The 16,814-nt window shown below is 47.8% G+C and overlaps 1 protein-coding gene and 1 long non-coding RNA gene across 9 annotated transcripts in view; both read right to left on the reverse strand.

The window, feature by feature from the left end:
- Positions 1-2,986: 2,986 nt before the first annotated feature.
- Positions 2,987-16,814, reverse strand: part of NSF (N-ethylmaleimide sensitive factor, vesicle fusing ATPase) — a 105,651-nt gene continuing 91,823 nt past the window's right edge. For 2 of the 8 annotated variants that reach the window (XR_014212799.1, XR_014212800.1), the window contains exons 18-22: positions 14,349-14,483; positions 11,840-11,953; positions 7,014-7,069; positions 6,283-6,501; positions 2,987-5,324 (exon numbers count right to left, since the gene is read on the reverse strand). Coding sequence is in view for 6 of the 8 variants with exons in the window: in XM_082194835.1 (XP_082050961.1) it covers positions 5,158-5,173; positions 7,014-7,069; positions 11,840-11,953; positions 14,349-14,483 (321 nt within the window). In the remaining 2 variants the exon portion in view is untranslated. Of the gene's footprint in view, positions 5,325-6,282; positions 6,502-6,984; positions 7,070-11,839; positions 11,954-14,348; positions 14,484-16,814 lie in introns of all 8 variants that reach the window. The other 6 variants (XM_082194835.1, XM_082194836.1, XM_082194840.1 and 3 more) reach the window with 6 other exon arrangements.
- Positions 8,300-9,324, reverse strand: LOC309516442. Its single transcript, XR_014212925.1, has 2 exons — positions 8,778-9,324; positions 8,300-8,711 (listed from the first exon to the last, which is right to left on the reverse strand). It is a non-coding gene; the product is annotated as an uncharacterized lncRNA (long non-coding RNA).

Raw genomic sequence — 16,814 nt, forward strand, 5'->3', positions numbered from 1 at the left:
CCGTATTTTTTGCACCATAACACTCACTTTTTTTCTCCCAGAAAGTAAGGGGAAATGTCTGCGTGTGTTATGGAGCGAATGCCTGCGGGTGGCGGGGGTGGGATCTGCTGCAGTCGTGAGCAGAGGATCCATGGTTCCCCTTCCTTCCCTCCTCCGTGGTTACAAAGCATGGATCCACATGGATCCTCAGGATTTTTGCATTGGGCTACTCCAAACTCACTGTCAGATGACATGTCTGTGGCCACAGCATGAACCACAAAAATCATATATCCACTATTTCGTTTAGAATATTTTTTTTATTGTTTTCCTCCTCTAAAAACTACGTGCGTGTTATGGTCTGGTGCGTGTTATAGAGCGAAAAATACGGTATTCATCCTCCGAGATTTTTTTCCCTTTTCTTTTTAAACCACTGGAAAGATGCAAGAGCGATTTGTCCCACATTAATACTTCGTTTCCCCTGGTCTAAACTGACACGATTTCTTTCCTCACAGGGATTTTACCTTCTTGATCATTTCCACAGCTCTCCTATTCATCCTTCCCAGCTTGTCAACGGCACTTTTGAAGCCTGGGACAGGCTGATACTAGAACTTCCAGTTCTTGGAAGCAAGGGTCCTTGTTGGCAACATAAAAGTCTTAAATTACCACTGGGACCTTGGTTCTCAAACGGCTTAGTTATCAAACAAATCAGCTCCCGAACACCACATACCCAGAAGTAGGTGTTTGGGTTTGCGTACATTCTCCAGAAGCCAAATGTCCGATGCAACTCCCGCAACTTCTGATTGGCTGCAGGGCGCTCCTGCAGCCAATCGGAAGCCACACCTTGGTTTTCGAATGGTTTCGGGAGTTGAACAGACTCCGGAAACGGATTAAGTTCGAGAGCCAAGGTACCACTGTATTGACCTTTTGTGAGATGGGACCCACTCAAGTTTCTCATCTGCTATACCTCCTAAAGCCATCTCCACAATGCTGGTTGAGTAAACCTTTACCCACAGCCAAAGTGTCTCGGCATTTATAGCATTAGCCAGAAGCCAGCCAGTGTACATATTTAAGCCCGCTGTCTACTCGGCAGCAAAAATTCCCACACTAAACAGACCCCTGTGCTGCTGTAGACCTAACATGGGAGTTCTCTCACTGAAGTTGAGAACAGCCGGGAGCGGCCGATGGCATCGCAAACTGCGATCCGCAACTGAGGAAGAGGTCAGTATTGTTAGCTACCATTAATGCTGATCAGCGGTCAATGGTAAGATTCTGGCTAGGAGGATTCCTAGCTAGCAGTAACCGCGCTTAACTTTACGGCTGATTTTTGTGATTTAAAAAAGGAATCTGTTCCAGAGAGGCAGTGCGGTAGCTACAGGGGGGCTAGCCAGGTTTTTTTGCCCCGGGTGAAGCCTCCAGAAGGGCAACATTGAGACTCCCAGCCTCTGTGTGTACCAAACTGGGTGAAATAAATCCTAGTTTCATTCCTGCAGTCACTCAGCCTGCCCTCGATCTCTTATCCACTATGCTTGACTAGAAAGGGGCTGGTACAGGCGTATGCATACTAATAAACTATATATTCCAGTCATCTTTTGGGGAACATTAAGTCGTCCGGTCCCCGTCCCCCCCCCCCCCGGCCTCCCCTCAACCTGCTGTATCCAAAGTTCTTTACAAAGCCGTAGAGGGTTTCCAGCCTTTTTTGAAAGTTATATTCAGAAAATGCTCTTTTTATAATTATTTATTATACAATGTATATATACCTTTGAGTTAACTAAGATTATATATTATATAAATATATATATATTATATATATTTGAAGAAGAAGAAATATATTTCACCTCTCTTTGGTCCTCTTTAAGTCAATAAAGTTAAAGGCACTTAAAAGCAAACTTAAAATGGTTGGAATATTTTTTGTCGTGTTAGTGTGCAAGGCTGTGTGTGTGTGTGAGAGAGAGAGAGAGAGAGAGAGAGAGAGAGTGCTGCGGAAAGGAGGAGTTGGCTGCCTAGGGTTAATCGAAATTTTTTAAAATGTCATTACTCGTTCCATGAGGGAAAAGAGACACGAGAAAGCTACTGTCAGAACCCACGAGGCACAACGGAGGAGGCAATTTGCACTCGAGGACTTTTACAATTCGGGAGTTATTAGCTCCCCGTTCTTTTTATCTCGACTTCTAAAGGCACAGAGCACTGATTCTGAAATATTTAAAAGGGAGAATTATTAATGGGAACGAGAGCAGGGAGTGGGGGCAGTGGATTTGATTTTTCATTAAGGCAAGGGGGAGGGGAAGGGAATCTGGGACTTGTGGGTTTGAAATGGGAATCTCTGAGTCCTAACCTAAAACTTCCTGGCACTGGGTATATTGAGGTGGCAGAACCCTCTTCAGCTATGGAAGGGAACTGGAGCAAGAAACGCTTGGAACTGCCAGGCAGTGTAAGGCCTGTGTATAAGGTCAGGCCTGGTACAAATCCTGGAATCCTGGTCTTCTGCTCCTCATCTGGTTGACTAAGCAGGACCCTCTGCACCTCTGGCATCAGTGGTACCCAACCTTGAGAATGTACCCTCCAGGTACTGCTTCCATACACAGTCGTACCTTGGATCTCGAATGCCTTGGTTCCCAAACAAATCGGCTCCCTTTCGGAACCCGGAAGTGAGTGTTCCGGTTTTCAAACGATTTTTGGAAGCCAAACGCCCGTCGCGGCTTCCGATTGGCTGCAGGAGCTTCCTGCAGCCAATCAGAAGCCACATTTTGGTTTTGGAAGTTGAATGGACTTCCGGAGCGGATTCTGTTCAACTTGCGAGGTACGACTGTACACAGAGACACTTCTCATACCCTCCAACTTTTCTCCAATGAAAATAGGGACACTCTCAAGCCACATATCTGCTGAACAAAGCTCTGGCCTTTAAAGCTTCACATTGCGACAAGCTAGTTGAAACATTTCTGTGGCACTGCTTGCGTCTTTGATTGCACAGACATTCCAAGGACATTCACAAACCACCCAAACACCTGAATATCTGTGCCTTTTTATTGCATCAGTTCACCTGCGTTTTAAACATACAATCAATCGATATATACATATATATTTGTATTTCTCTCTGTCTGTGAATATAGCTTTGGACAAAAAAAAAGAAAAAACCACAATAAAAATGTTTTACATCATTTGGTTCCAAGACGTTACGTTAAATACAACATGTGTGTTTCCCTTTCGCTGGAAGATGAAAGAAGGTGGAGAAAGGAGAAGGTTCTTGAGATTTGGGCCGGGTGGGGAGAGGGGTGGAGGCAAAGGTGCAGCTGGAAACAGAGCAATCGCACAACTGAAGAGGGGATTTTACAGCTCCACCAGGGATTCACATAATCCTCAACACTAAAAAAAAGGGGGGGTGAAACTAAAAAAGAGGATAAAGCTGCTAACCCACGTTATAATAAATGCATCCATTGTGATTCAAGTACATTGCAGCAACTTCTAACACAACTGTTTTCCTTTTGCTGCACAGGGCGGAAAGGAGTCGAGTGTAGTTTTCAGCTGCCTGATTGTAGCAACTTGGGAGAGGTGGGGAATGAGGACCCCGTCAGTGATATAGAGGGGGGTTTCAGCAAGACGGAAGGTCGGTCCAGCCACTCGCTTGTGTTGTGGATGAGGTGGAGGAAGATTATTCAGGGCCATTAAACCACCTGTATTTCTACAGAGGAGTGTTAAGGGCTGATTCAGAGGAAGCAGAACCTCCGTAATTAGTTTCTTACCCTCCTGTCCCTATGGGCTTAGCAGAACTCGGTACTATGTGAATGTGCACCCCTCTCGTGTAGTTTCCTCACTCCCAAACCAGCTGGAAAATTGCTGTGACGGGGAAACTTCTTGATGTTCTGCAATAAAACGCAGCCGGGCGGTGGCGATAGGTGGAACAACTAATCTGGCTCTAAAGTAAACATTGCTTGGTGGTTTCCCAAGAGCAAATGGGACTATTGGTTCACTATTGCAGAGCACAGCAAAGGAAGCCTCTCTGGAAGAAGCGTAACAGCTTTCTACCTTTGGGATGCCGCTACGCTGAAAAGCAAGAAGCCGACAGCAGAGACCAAGGTCTCCGATAGCCACCTGGGAAGATCGCTATGCGCTCATGCCTGTGGCAACCGCATACGGAGGAAACTGCACACCAGGCCTCCTGCGACAGATCTGCGGGACATCACAAGGGGCCAGACTCCAGTGAGGAAGGGCACCGCAACAGAAAGCTGCAGGCTGTTTTCAAACTTTTGCAGGAATACTAAGCTGTCTGCATCTACGGGTGGGACCACGCTGCCTGTTTTATAGGAAACCATTAGTGAAGGGATAGCCCATGCGGGTGGGGTGGGGGACTACAAATTCCATCAGCCCCAGCCGGCATGGTCAAGGGTCAGGGATGATGGGAGCTGAAGTCCAAAAGCATCGCGGTAGCCCTGCGCTGTCTACCCCTGCTTTAGTGCACCAAAGTTCGGCTGGGTGGCCAAAGTCCATGCCCAGTGGCCAATAGCCACTGGGAATTAACTAGCCGCCGCCACTGCAAATGTTGTCGAGCCTCTGAAGGGAAGGGTGCAGCCACCACTGCCCCTCTTTCCTAAAAACTCTCTCTGGATCCTGGTCTTGTGATAAATACTTCATTCTCCGTTTCCCCCTGGGACGAGTCTGAAGCTCCACAGCGCAGTACTGGCCCACAAGGACCAAACCGCTTGTGTGAATGTGTGGGAGAAAGGGGGAACTTGGGGTACCATCAGCTCTAAGAAGGACCATACACGGGTCTGGAATGAGGAGGACTTCTCTGTGTGTGGGGCCTTCGGGGCTACTGCCAGCTTGCGCGTTAACACGGACAGGTCTGCATGGGGCACGTTCGTTTTCCTCCCCCCTGTGCGCCAAAACCAAGTGAGCAAGTGCGGCAGGCAGCATAATACGAAAGCAGTTACTCTAGATAGAGAGTTTTGATTTGCCACGAGACACCAGGATATCGAGGACGATAGATAACAAAGGGCAGAGTGTTCGGCTGCGTCCGACATGCAAAGAGGAGGGGTGAGGGGAGTCTCTGAAGGAGGCCGAACCTTAGGCTCTTGTCCAGACACACCACACTGAAGAGGAGGAGGAGGAGAAGGTGGTCCTGGAGGATTTGGGCTCTCGCTTGGCTTCTTCCCCAGCCACCGGCTTCTGCCCAAGGCTTCCCTCTTAGTCCAGGGGGCTGCTGCAAAGAAAAAGAGGGCAACCGGTTCCACAAAGGGCGGGCATATCTTGGGGGAGGGGTGGATGAGTGGCACACACAGCTGGGCATCCAGAGATGGGAAGGGCATGCGGAGTCACAAAGATGGCCGTGCATCAGGCATTAATCCTCCAAGCTGCAAAAAGAAAGAGGTTCAGCGGGCTATTATCGCTCGGCACTGGAGCAGGCTGAGGGGAAACAGCACAGCCCCAAAGCAGGCGACCCATATCTTTAGCAGAATCTCTCTCGTGTTATCTCACCCCGGAGAGGTACAGAATCGGGTCCAAATCTAAACCAGAGGTCTGCGGAAACTCCTCCCTTGAACCCACAAAGCCGCGTGTGAATGCATTTGCCTATACCTCTCTTCTAGCCCCTTATGGGAGCTCTTCCAGGAATCACCGCTTCCGCGGTGAAAGAGCTAAATCTACAGACTCGCCGGCCCAGAGGCGGGCCATGCCCTGCGACTAGACGTGCGTGGGGGAAACCGGAACAGAAACGGCTCCACAGCCCAACGCGTTCAAAAATATCCATGTGGTACCGCTGTCTGGGTGTGCACATCTTCATAGGGGGGAACAGGCATGATTGTAAATTCCCCTCCATCAGAACCTCCCTCCATGTGACGGAGGAAGGGGTCTAGTTTCGCTTCCTCCTTGTGTGTTGCTTTTCTACATGCAGGGGGTCTGAACACAACCACCACCACCCCACACAACTGCAGCCTGAAACAGAGCAGAGCAGGAGGAACGGTGCTGGGGTTTTTGGCAACACGCTGCTCAGCTCGCGGCATTTAATCTTGAGTTCCAGCTTGCTGGTGACCCAGATTAGTGGCCAGGGGTTCGGTTGTAAGGCAGTACAGCAGCTGCTCTTAGCCGCTCATGCTCAGAGCGCTTTCCCTCACAGTGATGTCAAAGCCAAGCCAAAAGACGTATGAAAACAAGGGGCTTTGTGGGGGTCAGAAAGTATGGCTATACAGAAAGGATAAATGACACGCCTATCAGCTTCCAGGCCCAATTCAAAGTGCTGGTTTTGACCTATAAAGCCTTAAACAGCTTAGGACCGCAATACCTCAAGGACCGCCTCTCTCCACATGAACCTACCCGGACCCTGAGATCATCTTCTGAGGCCCTCCTTCGTGTGCCTCCTCCTCGAGAGGTCTGGAGGGTGGCAACAAGAACGGGGCCTTCTATGCAGTGGCTCCCCATTTGTGGAATGCTCTCCCCAGGGAGGTTTGCCGGGCGCTTTCAATATACACCTTCAGGTGCCAGGCGAAAACGTTCCTCTTCAACTGGGCCTTGGGCTGACTGACATCCAATGCCCTTTTAAAATGTGTTGGAGAGGAGGGAATTATTGGGTTATTCTTGTTTTTGTTTTTATTATGTATTGTTTGCTTTCATACTGTGATTTTATGCTGTGACCACCCTGAGGCCTGCGGGTATAGGGTGGCATACACATATGAATAATAATAATATGGTTCCTATGCAAGCTTGAGCCACAAAACTCCCTCCCTTTTTACAGACACACACACACATATGAATGGATGCAACACATTTTTGCACACACTCATGTCGCTGGTGAATAAGCAAAATGTTGAAATAAGAAGAAAACCCCCAAACCTCGAAGGTAGGATGAAGCAGGAATGGAGTAATTTAAACAGCCACCAAGGACGAAGATGAACCCTTTTTCTTTTTGTAAAACCAAGGTTTACAAAAAGGACTCTTGCTAATATTCTGGCCTGGGCCAATGGCACATGGCGAGTTATTAAGCATGCATGCAGATTAGGCAAGAATAAGCGGACACACCCCTGTCAGATGCTCTTACTGTCACTTACGCTCCTTCTTCTCTTAAAAGTGCCAGGAATTTTCGCACACGGTACTCGGGATCCATCTTCGCAAGTTCAAAGGGAAGACACAAAGAGAGAGAGACAAAATCAACCAGTGAACCACAGCAAGCTCACCTTGCTTAAGGGACAAGGAGCAGGTGAGGGCAGTCGGGGCTAAACCAACTCAAAACTGTCTTATTATTTATTCTTAGGCTTATATCTTCCTTCTTCCATGAGCTCAAGACTGTGATCGTACACATATACACAGACATTGATTTCATCTTCACAATAGCCCTGTGAGGTAAGTAAGATATGGGAGGCAATGATTCGGCCCAAAGAGACTCATAGCTGAGTGGGACTTTGAACTTGTGACTCCCTGGTTCTTAGTTTTTAAAAAGGTAAAGGACCCCTGGATGGTTAAGTCCAGTCAAAGGTGACTATGGGGTTACAGCGCTCATCTCGCTTTCAGGCCAAGGGAGCAGGTGTTTGTCCACAGACAGCTTTCCGGGTCATGTGGCCAGCAGGACTAAACTGCTTCTGGAGCAACAGGACATGATGGAAGCCAGAGCGCACGGAAACACCGTTTACCTTCCCGTCGAAGTGGTACCTATTTATCTACTTGCACTGGTGTGCTTTCCAACTGCTAGGTTGGCAGGAGCTGGGACAGAGCAACAGGAGCTCACCCCGTCGCGGGGATCCTTTACCTTTTACCTTACCCTGGTTCTAGCTGAACACTATAACCGCTACACTGTGCTGCCTCTCTTGAAACTCAAGTTTGTATTCTGCGGTTCTTTGCACAAGCCTGGAAATTTGCACAGGGCACAATTTAGCAGACCGAGATGCTGAAAGGCCTGAGAAGTGTGGAGGCAACGCATGGCAAAACAGTGGAAGACAGAGGAAGGGAAGGCGTGAGGTGAGATTTTTCAAATTCCCCTCAAATATGGAGTCTGCAGGGAATCCCTACTAAACCGGGTTTTGTCAGTGGAAAGCAAGCAGCCCCTTACAAATAATGCTTCACACTTCTGAATGAGCCTTTAACACGTCAACATTTCAAAGGGCTGCAGCCTCCTTCAAAAACCCAGTTGATCAGACCCACTTTTTTTTAGGTGCCAGTAAGTGACTGAATTTTTGCACCCCAGTGAGGAGGGGGGAAACTTAGCATTAGGGGATGCCCCCCCATTAACACCCTCACACTAATCCAAGGGGTTCTTGCAACAACCTATTTAAAAAGTTTTCTAATTTTCCACTTTGGAAAAATGTAAGGAATCTAACATCTGTAGGTGATCTTTTAAAAAAAAAAAGTGTTCACATTAAATTCCCATGCTTATAGTGCTATAAATTTGGGGTCTAAAATTCTGACCCAGATATGAAATTCAAGATTGGTTGTGTGGTTATTTAGAAGCCACATTTTAATGCAAGCAAGCAACTTATGGGTGGTGATGAGCAGGCATGCTAGTAGTCAATGGCTTTTCCTGATAAACCGATTTGTAGAAGATATTATGGCCAGCGTGCAAAGAGCCACAAAACCAGTTCCACTTGCCCGAGAGGACTTGGGGCGCCCATTTTTTAAAATTGCGGTGCTCACCCCCATTACCACCAGCACTTTAAGGCAACATGTTTTTGAAGCTGGGGGAGCTTTCAAAAACAGATTGTTCCAGTCCTTGGGAGCCCATCGAATCTTGCGATTTGAGTTGAAGCATTTTGCTACTCTCATTTCTCAGAATACCAACCCCAAGTCTGTGGCGAAGGAGAATGAGGTGGGAGAGAACCCACTAAACACCTCCAAGTAGTCACTCTTTTTTGGAGATGCACTCAACTCTTCACTGGTGGGGAATACCCCAAAATAGGACAATGTTGCTGTCAGGCTCAGTTTATGAAGTTTCCTGGGTCATCTGGCTGGGCAGGGGCAGAAGAAACAATGGCAAACTGGATGGACCATTGATATCACCTACTATGTGAGTTATTTTGGCTCCTGTGCCACTAGCTGTGGCACAAAAATATAATAAATCCACTTTCCTCCTTCTTGTCAGTGCAGAAAAAAGCATGCTTCTTTCCCTGTCCCCTAAAGCCCCTCAAAAATATCCCAACCACAGGGGTGGAAGCTTAATTTGGTCTTGTTTCAAGTCGAGTTTTGGACTACAGCATGCTACCTCATTGAAAGCAGCAGACTCAGGTTTCTGAACATACCGTATTTTTCGCCCTATAGGACGCACTTTTCCCCTTCTAAAAATGAAGGGGAAATGTGTGTGTGTCCTATGGGGCGAATGCAGGCTTTCGCTGAAGCCTGAAGAGCGAGGAAGCTCTCCGCAAGCCTTGGGAGCCCGGCGGGCTTCCGTGCCCCAGCCCTGCGCCTGGGGGCGAAATAAATTTTTTCCTTTATCCCCCCCCCCAAAAAACTAGGTGCAACCTATGGGCCGGTGCGCCCTATAGGGCGAAAAATACGGTATTCTAGGAGTAGCAGGGAAAGTCAAAGGCCACCTGCCTTCCAGGAATAAACACCTCCACCACTAGGAAATCGCAGTTGCAAGGAACGTGCGATACAATTTGACTCCGGCTCCTGCCTTCATTCAGACCCCTTCTTCTCTCACAATACCACTGTCCCACCTCTGAAACATTGCATCTTGGAAAGCAAGGCCCTAAACTTCAAACTTCCTGCCGCCCGCCACCCCGCTGCCAAAAGATAAATATTTTTTTGGATGCATGTCCACAGTTCTAATCCAACTTTTAAAAGCGCCCCGAAAAGGGTGAAATTGGCCGTAACCTTGCAGATCTATGCCCATTATATACACTTTAATAGGTGTGAGCAATAACTTACTGACTTTTGCCTGCGGGTATGGAATTAAAGAGTCAAGGGGAAGAGAGAGAGGGAAAAGTAATCTAGATAAATGACTCTGTACCCTCGGGGGACATCCAGTCAGAGCAGATCCCCAGCCCTGTGCAAGTTTCAACAGAATCGCAGAAAACGAGCCACACTGGAGGGAAGGGGCGGGGGACGGGCTTAACACATTGCCGAACTGCTTGCCTCTTGGCTTGCGCCTGGAAGCCTGTCCCAGGAAGGTGCGAGGAATCTCTTCATTTAGTAGCACCTGAAGACCAGTCCCAGAAGGCCCAGTCCCAGAAGGGTGCAAAGGCACTGCCCGCGGATGACAGTGGGCACCATACACTGGGATAGCCTCCCTTTGAGCTCCCATCAAAGTTGGAGCAGAAGGCAAAAAAGCACAATTCCTGGGAGTCTGCAAAAGACTCAGACCGGGGATGGTGCTGTACACAGCGAGAATATAAACATACGAAGCTACTGGTCCATCACACCCAGGTTTGTTGGCTCCGGCGAGCTGCAGAGCTGCAAGCAGAGATCTTTCCCTGCTGCCAGAGATCCCTCAGCCGGAGAAGCCAAGGTGTGAACCTGAAATTATGACTTTTCCGTACTGGATCAGATTGTCATTAGGTGTGTGATCTTTGCTGTCTATTTAAGCTGTTTCTTCAGCTTGCAAAGCACCTTGTAGTATCGAAAGGCGGCATACAGATTAAAAGTGAAATGAAATTGAATGTGTGCAAAAGGGCAAGCTTTATCACTGAACCCCAAGTAAGAACTGCTTGCTGGGCCAGGCCAAAGTTCAATATTTTGAACTCCAGCAATGGCTAAATTTGGCGATGATGGATAGCCTTTCCCTGTTTGCCTGCAACATCCAAAAGCATAGTGCTTCTATATATGAACAATTCCATCCAGCTGTTGTTAAAGTAGCCATCGGTGTTCCTATCCTCTGCTGATACTTATCAGAGTTGGGGAACCTGCAGCCCTACAGCTGTTAGCCCAGAACATTGGTTACGCCATCTGGGGCTGATAGGAGCTGAAATCCAGCAACGTTGGGAGAGTCACAGGTTCCCCATCTTACATACAATGGTACCTATAGTTACGAACTTAATTCATTCCAGAGGTCCATTCTTAACCTGAAACTGTTCTTAACTAGAGGCGTGCTTTCGCTAATGGGGCCTCTTGCTGCCGCCTCGCCGCCAGCACACAATTTCCGTTCTCATCCTGGGGCAAAGTTCTCAACTCAAGGTAACTCTTCCAGGTTAGCGGAGTTTGTTACCTGAAGCGTTTGTAACCTGAGGCGTTTGTAACTTGAGGTACCACTGTATATATCTAGTGACGGGGAGGGAAAACAATTTGTGTTTTATCCAAAGTAGTGCTAAGTAACTTGGTCCATCAATGCAAGGAGTTTTGCTTGGGCAACAGAACTGCCCCTGTGAATCTTCTCTAGGGGTTCCCCTCCCCCCACCCTCCAGAGCAGATTTGAAGTGGGGTGGGGGGGTGGGCAGGGGAGAGTCCTACTGTACAAGCAGCAATCCTTGCGCATTAATTTAGATACTGGCCTTTTCACACAAGTTATTATTTTACAAAGCAGTCGTCTAGCTGTGGCTCCAGCTGCTTTCGAAATGCTACAACAAGAGAGCTAAAAACCCGCTAAGGAAATCTTCCTTTTCCGACGCTACAGACAAACGCCAGGGAGGGGCAAATCCGGCCTGTCCTCCGTGGTCAATTTGCCCATCTAATTTGCAGCAAAGAAAAATATACGCAGACTAGATGACAAGTTCTTGGGATAGGGTCTGTAGTTTTTGAACTGTTAAATTGTAGCTAGGAAGCAAACCCTGCAGTACATGCTTTTTTTTTTTTTTAGCTTAATCATTACTGACATTTTAATGTGCGGGTGTTTAGGTTGTCAAGAGCTTTGAGCCCCTGGGAGTTGAGAGAGGCAAAACCAAGTGGGTGTCTTATTACCCCACAGCTAATCCAGTTCCAGACTCTGGCTTGACCAGAGGGCAAGGCACCTTACCTGCATTGACATCTCAATCAACATCAGAAGCTTCTTGATCCCAATCCACACCTTCCTCCCTTTGACGTTCTGGGCAATGGTGGAGCGTTCCTTGTCTTTAAAGCTGCCCAGGAGCTGCGAGGGAACAGAAGAGAGAAGCCGGATGTGTTAAGAAAAGCCCAGCACTCAACGGAAGACCTTCTCTAACAAGCAAGTAAGACAGGTAACATTGGCAAGATGCTACACACTGCTACAGAACTTGAAATCGATCCTCCATGCCACTCTCCATCGCAGAGCCTCTTACTTCACTGAGTGGCAATGTCGTAAAGGATCTGTCTACTGATCAAGTGCACAGGTATCGGATCACACAAGCCATAGGTAAAGGGACCCCTGACCATTAGGTCCAGTCGCGGACGACACTGGGGTTGTGGCGCTCATCTCGCTTTATTGGCCGAGGGAGCCGGCGTACAGCTTCCGGGTCATGTGGCCAGCATGACTAAGCTGCTTCTAGCGAACCAGAGCAGCGCACGGAAACGCCGTTTACCTTCCCGCTGGAGTGGTACCTATTTATCTACTTGCACTTTGACGTGCTTTCGAACTGCTAGGTTGGCAGGAGCAGGGACCGAGCAATGGGAGCTCACCCCGTTGCGGGATTCGAACCGCCGACCTTCTGATCGGCAAGTCCTAGGCTCTGTGGTTTAACTCACAGCGCCACCCGCGTATTGGATCACACCAGCTATAAGGACAGGGAAATATGTCCAGTACAGCATCAGGTGGGAACAGAAGAGGACCTGGGCCACAAGGAAGCTCCTCTCCAGCCACTGAACAGGAACTTCTTCTGTGCAATCGGCATGCTGAAGGTTAACGAGCTTGCCTCTTAATATTTACAACTTCCTCACAGACCAAAGCAGCTCCCAGGAACACAGCAGAGCAAAGAAATTTGGGGGGAACGGGACTGTGTGTTGCAGAAGAATCGAGGCCACTAGCCACTCCCACAGCTACGAGTACAGGAGCTGTGCCTCTGCTCCCCACAATTTTTCACTTCGCAGATTCAGCGGGTGACCTTTGGGGGGGAAAGTTTCTGTACTCTCCCTTAGGTGCTCGCATTAAACTGAACAGATTTATTACTGCAGAATGCCCATCGTGGTATGTAGTCCTTAGAAGACTACCTGGAGAGGCTATGCATAATCCTGCAGATGAACAGGAGTGGGTTTTTGAGGGGGAGGGTTGCTTTTTTCTAAAAACCGAAACAAAACAGCAAATGATTCCAGATTCCGCAGCTAGGACCCAGAACTTGGAAGTAAACTGTAAAGGACAAGGGCTCTGTTTGCTATATAAGAGACATGCTTCTTAAAAGTTTGAGTGTGTCACCCACAGTTTTCATAAGTACCGTATTTTTTGCTCTATAAGACGCACCAGACAGACCACAAGTTTTTGGATGAAGAAAACAAGGGGAAAAAATATTCTGAATCTCAGAAGCCAGAACAGCAAAAGGGATCACTGCGCAGTGAAAGCAGCAATCCCTCTTGCTGTTCTGGCTTCTGGGATAGCTGCGCAGCCTGCATTCATTCCTTAAGACGCACACACATTTCCCCTTACTTTTTAGGAGGGAAAAAGTGAGTCTTATAGAGCAAAAAATATGGTACTTATATTTAAAGATCATGTACATCTGAATGCTGATTTACTAATTAAGGACACTTTTTATTCTGCCATCAATTGATTGATTAAAAGTCACAATCCTAGTACTCATTGTTCCATTCTTAACAGTTTCATTTCAGGTTATATAAACCCGGTGCCTAAGCTTGTCTTTCACATCTCCTTATATTCATATAACTCAGAGATTGACATTCCTTTACAGGTAGTAGCAAAGCTGATTTATCGATTCCTTCCTCCCACCCCCAGGTTCCAGAGCCGTGGTGTTATATAGCACAGTTCTCCAATATTTTGCAAAACCACCTTGGACCTTTGGGGTGGGGGCAGCCTGGAAACTCATGCACAATGGCAGATCACGAAGCAAAAACAGGAGTGAAAGTCCCAGGGCTGGAAGATTGGGCATTAACAAATATGACCAAGTAAATGCCCTGAAAACATCTGGTAATGGTTCAGGCAGTGGCGTAGCGTGGGGGGTGCAGGGGGGGCCGGCCGCACCGGGCGCAACATCTGGGGGCTAGGGTTAGGGGCGCAAATCCACGGGTTAGGGGGCGCAAATCCACAGGTTAGGGGGCGCAAATTACTTGCCTTGCCCCGGGTGCTGACAACCCACGCTACGCCACTGGGTTCAGGTGATGGTTACCCAACCAGACCATGATGGGAGATTCTCAATCCAACCTGCACAATAGGTTTTTGGGTCTACTGCAGACAGTAGCCAGGGACTCAACTAGTCAGTTTGCTCAGGCTTTTGGGCCCACTGCAGGCAGTAGCCAGGGACTCAACTCCTCAGCTTGCCCAGATCTTCCCATTCCTACAGCCCCAAAGAAATTGAGCTCATCTCTCAGCAACCTTCCCCAGTCATTCCCAAGTGCCTCCTGACCTCGAGGGCTTCCATGAGATGGTCTCCTGTAGCAATATTGGGAACATGGATAGTTGTGCTGAAAGCATCCAGCATTTCCATCTCCTGCAGGACATCCTTGCGACTGGTGGTCCCAATGATCAAGAGCTTGCGACCCTGCGCATTTAAAAAGAGCACAAGGAGAGAGAAGGGAAAAAATTCACAAGAAGAAGTCATTGTTATTGTACTACCGAATAGGCGTTTTAGACATTTAGCATTATACATAGTTTTAAATTTTCCTGCTTTTAACTTTCCAACTGTTGCATTTTATCTTGCTAAGTATCTTTGTGACCTTTTGGTAAACCCCAACTAACAAATGCAATTATTCATTATCATTATTATTATTAAACTTTTTTTGTTATTAGTAATAGTAATAAATGGCCTAGACTTCCATTTCTAATAGGAGCCCACCAGAGACCTACAAAGGAGGATGGATATGAAGACAACAACCACCCAGCCATAGTTTGTGTTTATTTACATTTATTTCCCAGTATTTTGAAACTGCTCTTCACTGAACTTTTCCATACAGCCTATGCATGCTTGTAGCGCAGCTTGTATTAACCTTTAATAGCAAGAAAAGTGGCCACACTCTGTTGCCTATGAGCTTCCCCAACAGCCACAGAAAGATGAAATATTGATTGTTCTTGCGCAGAAAAACCAGAGACTGGGACCTAGCTCACACAAAGGGCTAAAAATGCTGAAGCTTTGCTCTAAACTCTACCAGTTCCTGATTCTGAAACACATCTACTTTCCTGTCGGTGAGACATTTAGAGGACTAAGTAGGAGATCATAGTCCATAACCCAAGAGAAGTCCGTGCCTCTGCTTGAAAGATCTCAAAGGGAACCCCGTAAGTAATGAAAGAAGTGCCACTTTCTCACAAATCCACAAATCAATTTCCTTCCTGTTTCTCAAGAGGAGCCCAGCACCCAAGCTACTGCTTTGGCAAGTTCTCCTCCCCGTTATAAATCCAGAATAATGGGGAAACATCCGAACGAGAAACAGCCTTGCTGAAAAGCAGAAAGCCATAAAAAGAGATGACTGCGACGAGAGATGGAGCCCACCCATAAAATGATAGAGCGGTGCCAGCTGGAAAGAAGGTCGCAGAGTTTAAACGTGCCCGCTGGTGAGCTGGATTATCAAACGCTTGCTGAAAAATGTCGAGAGTGGGTTGTCAGGCACGCCCTCCATCCGAACGGGGAACGTGCTCAATAAAACATTACATTATGAGAACTGCTCTGTGGTCCAACTCGCACAGGATCGTAAGCCTCTTCCCCCACAAAACAAAAAACCGTGAAATGAAGGAGCCAATCTAAACCTTTGGGGATAAAGAACTGGGAACCTCCGCCAGCAGCCTTTGCTGCCAAACAGTAGGTGCAATCTTTGGGAGAGAGGTGAGAGGCAGTTGGAGGGGGCTAAGCAACTTTCAGGAGCATACAGTACATGTTTCATCAAGGCAGGGGAAATAGCAGGGCAGGGGGTAGCTATACGCCTTCCTTTGCCTGCCTGTACTTTCCTGTGAATCACAGGAGCCAATTTATGGCAAAAAAGTGTAGGATTCTCAAACCTGCGCTTGCCTCTAGACAAAAACAATTCAACCCTAATGATCAGATTTTAAGTGCGGCACCGTTGTCCTAAAGAAGGCTGATCGCCAAAGAATTGATGCTTTTGAATTCTGGTGCTGGAGGAGACTCTTGAGAGTCCCATGGACTGCAAGAAGATCAAACCTCTCCATTCTGAAGGAAATCAGCCCTGAGTGCTCACTGGAAGGACAGATCCTGAAGCTGAGGCTCCAAGACTTTGGCCACCTCATGAGAAGAGAAGACTCCCTGGAAAAGACCCTGATGTTGGGAAAGATGGAAGGCAGAAGGAGAAGGGGACGAGAGAGGACGAGATGGTTGGACAGTGTTCTCGAAGCTAACAGCATGAGTTTGACCAAACTGCGGGAGGCAGTGGAAGACAGAAGTGCCTGGTGTGCTCTGGTCCATGGGGTCACAAAGAGTCAGACACGACTAAATGACTAAACAACAACAAATTGTCCTAAATCAGGGGTCAGCAAACATTTTCAGCAGGGGGCCAGTCTAATTTCCCTTAGACCTTGCGGGGTGGGCAGACTATATTTGGGGGGGGGGGGATTCCTATGCCCCACAAAGAACCCAGAGATGCATTTTAATTAAAAGGACACATTCTACTCATGTAAAAACGAGCTGGACTGAGAGGGCGATTGGGCCGCATCCGGCCCCCGGGCCTCAGTTTGCCTACCCATGTCCCAAATGCTCTGCTGAGGTTTGCCCTCTGTTCCTCCATAAGTAAGCCACAGCAGTTTATGCAGAAATTGTGACCAGGCTATAGATTTGGCATAAATGCAGGAAAACCTTTTACGTTAGCGTATCTCCCATTGCCCTTTACACGCTGGGGGGCTAGATTCCAACCCAAGACACTGGTGTCAA

Source organism: Podarcis vaucheri (assembly GCF_965113315.1).
Source record: "Podarcis vaucheri genome assembly, chromosome: 13".
NCBI classification, from domain to species: domain Eukaryota; kingdom Metazoa; phylum Chordata; class Lepidosauria; order Squamata; family Lacertidae; genus Podarcis; species Podarcis vaucheri.